The 2,372-nt window shown below is 43.3% G+C and overlaps 1 gene segment (V, D, J or C); it reads left to right on the forward strand.

Annotated features, from left to right (window-relative positions):
- Window positions 1-1,082: 1,082 nt before the first annotated feature.
- Window positions 1,083-2,100, forward strand: LOC121188725. The segment is given in 3 exon segments: window positions 1,083-1,134; window positions 1,311-1,417; window positions 1,848-2,100. Coding segments are annotated over 3 exon segments (360 nt in total).
- Window positions 2,101-2,372: the final 272 nt, after the last annotated feature.

The following is a 2,372-nucleotide window of genomic DNA, read 5'->3' on the forward strand; positions in this document are numbered from 1 at the left end:
CTCCTGCCGAAAGACACTGCAACGCATAGTGAATGCAGCCAGCAAGATCATCGGTGTCCCTCTGTTGTCCCTCACAGACATTTATAACACACGCATCACCCGCAGAGCCATCAACATTGTGAAAGACAACTCACACCCCTCACACCCCCACTTCAGCCTCCTGCCTTCAGGGAGACGGTTCCGATGCCTCCGGGCCCGCTCCACAAGACTGTCCAACAGCTTCATCCACCAGGCTGTCAGGACACTGAACTCTGTACACTACCCCCCCCCCCCTGCCCCCCGCCCCTGGACTCCAACTCTGCTGACCCCCACCCCCCACCCCCACTGCCACCTGGACTCTGTAACTAAGACAATCTTTTGGCCAACTTGCACATAACCATTTGCACTATTCAGCAATCTGCAATTTTCATATTCATATTTATATGTATACATATATATATATATATATATATATATGTTTTCCATATATTTCTTTACTATATATTTATATTGTAGTGAAAGTTTGTTTATTTAGCTGGTTTTATTTAAATTGTTTATTTATATTGTAAAACACACATTGTTGAGAGAAGAAACAACATTTCGATTCCCCTGTATGTCTGACATATGGTGAATTGACAATAAAAGCCTTTGAATCCTTTGAATCCTTTGAATGAAAGTCGAGCGGAGACTGAGACGAGGAAGCGATGCGCCCCTTTACAGAGCTCGACAGCTCAACGCTCCCCCTGCTGGAGGCCTCCGGCTACTACTTCTACTCTGAGCACCACTGATGTGAGGATCATATTAAACACAAGACAATAGAGCACGTAAAAATACTGTGCTTCAACAGACTGTAACTGATGCTAACATTATAAACATGAGATATAGCACAAAAACATGTCATATACCAGAATATATTCCAATTACTCCTGGGTCTTCTTCAGAAATGAACATTATTTTTCATCGACAGAAACAGCATGAAATGTTGAGGACAGCTACAGCTGACTGACTCTGTGTGACTGACTCTCTGCTCCCAGCTGTTAAGAGGCCAGTGTTGATCAGTGTGTGTCCAGGCCTTTCAGAGCCACTGACACGCCAGCAGCACAATGATGATGTGTCTGACTCTACTGCTGGCCACCCTGGGGCTGCTTGTTCAGGGTGAGACTCTCTGCTGAAAACACAATCATGTTCTGCTGTAATGGACAAGCAGCACTGACCTTCTTCCATCTATTGTTCATCTTAAAGAAATGATCCTCTTGTGTTTGGATGTTGATCGTCTTTCTCCAAGCTGGATTTGTCTCAATAACCCTTCTCCTCTTTTTCATGTTTTCCAGGTTCATCAGGTGATATCACCGTGTCTCAGTCTCCTGAATCTCTGTCTGTTGTTCCAGGTCAGACTGTCTCTATCAGATGTAAAGCCAGTAGATCTATAGGTGATGACGTAAACTGGTACCTTCAGAAACCTGGGGAAGCTCCAATACTCTTGATTTATGATACTACATATCGTCAGTCTGGAGTTTCAGATCAATTTAGTGCAACAGCACATCAGACTGACTTCACTCTGACCATCAGCAGAGTCCAGGCTGAAGATGCAGGAGTTTATCACTGTCAGCAGATATCACTGTGACTCAGTCTCAGTCTGTTGTTCCAGGTCAGACTGTCTCTATCAGAAGTAAAACCAGTTCAAATGCTGGCAGTGAGGTAGACTGGTACCTTCTAAAACCTGGAGAAGCTCCAAAACTCCTGATTTATTATGCTACTAGAATTTAAAGAGTCATCTGTCTTTTATAGAATTCTTATCAGTTTTATCAGTTCAACACTTGCCTCTTAACGGCTGGGAGCAGAGAGGAAGTTCATATGCTGGCAGAGAGGTGGACTGGTACCTTCAGAAACCTGGAGAAGCTCCTAAACTCCTGATTTATCATGCTGCAAATCGTCAGTCTGGAGTTTCAGATCATTTCAGTGGAAGTGGATCTGGAACTGACTTCACTCTGACCATCAGCAGAGTCCAGACTGAAGATGCAGGAGTTTATTACTGTCAGCAGAGTAACAGCCTCCCGTTCACACAGTGATACAACGTCGTACAAAAACCTCCCTCAGCTGCAGAGGAACTGATCTGAATCAACAGCTGCACAGACACAGACACATTTTAGACAACTGACTGACAGTGAAGTCCACACAACAGATCACTGTCAAGAAATAGTTTATAGTTTTATCTGATTTAGTGCTTTGTACGGATAAAACAATTATAGTGGGTGACTTTAATATTCAATTCAGAATCAGACTCAATTGGCTTCTTTCAAAATGTTAACAAACCGACTCACTGTTTTAATCACACCCTTGATCTTGTACTGACTTATGGCATAGAAGCTGAATATTTGACAGTATTCCCTCAG

This window comes from Toxotes jaculatrix, chromosome 10 (genome assembly GCF_017976425.1).
Source record: "Toxotes jaculatrix isolate fToxJac2 chromosome 10, fToxJac2.pri, whole genome shotgun sequence".
NCBI lineage: Eukaryota > Metazoa > Chordata > Actinopteri > Toxotidae > Toxotes > Toxotes jaculatrix.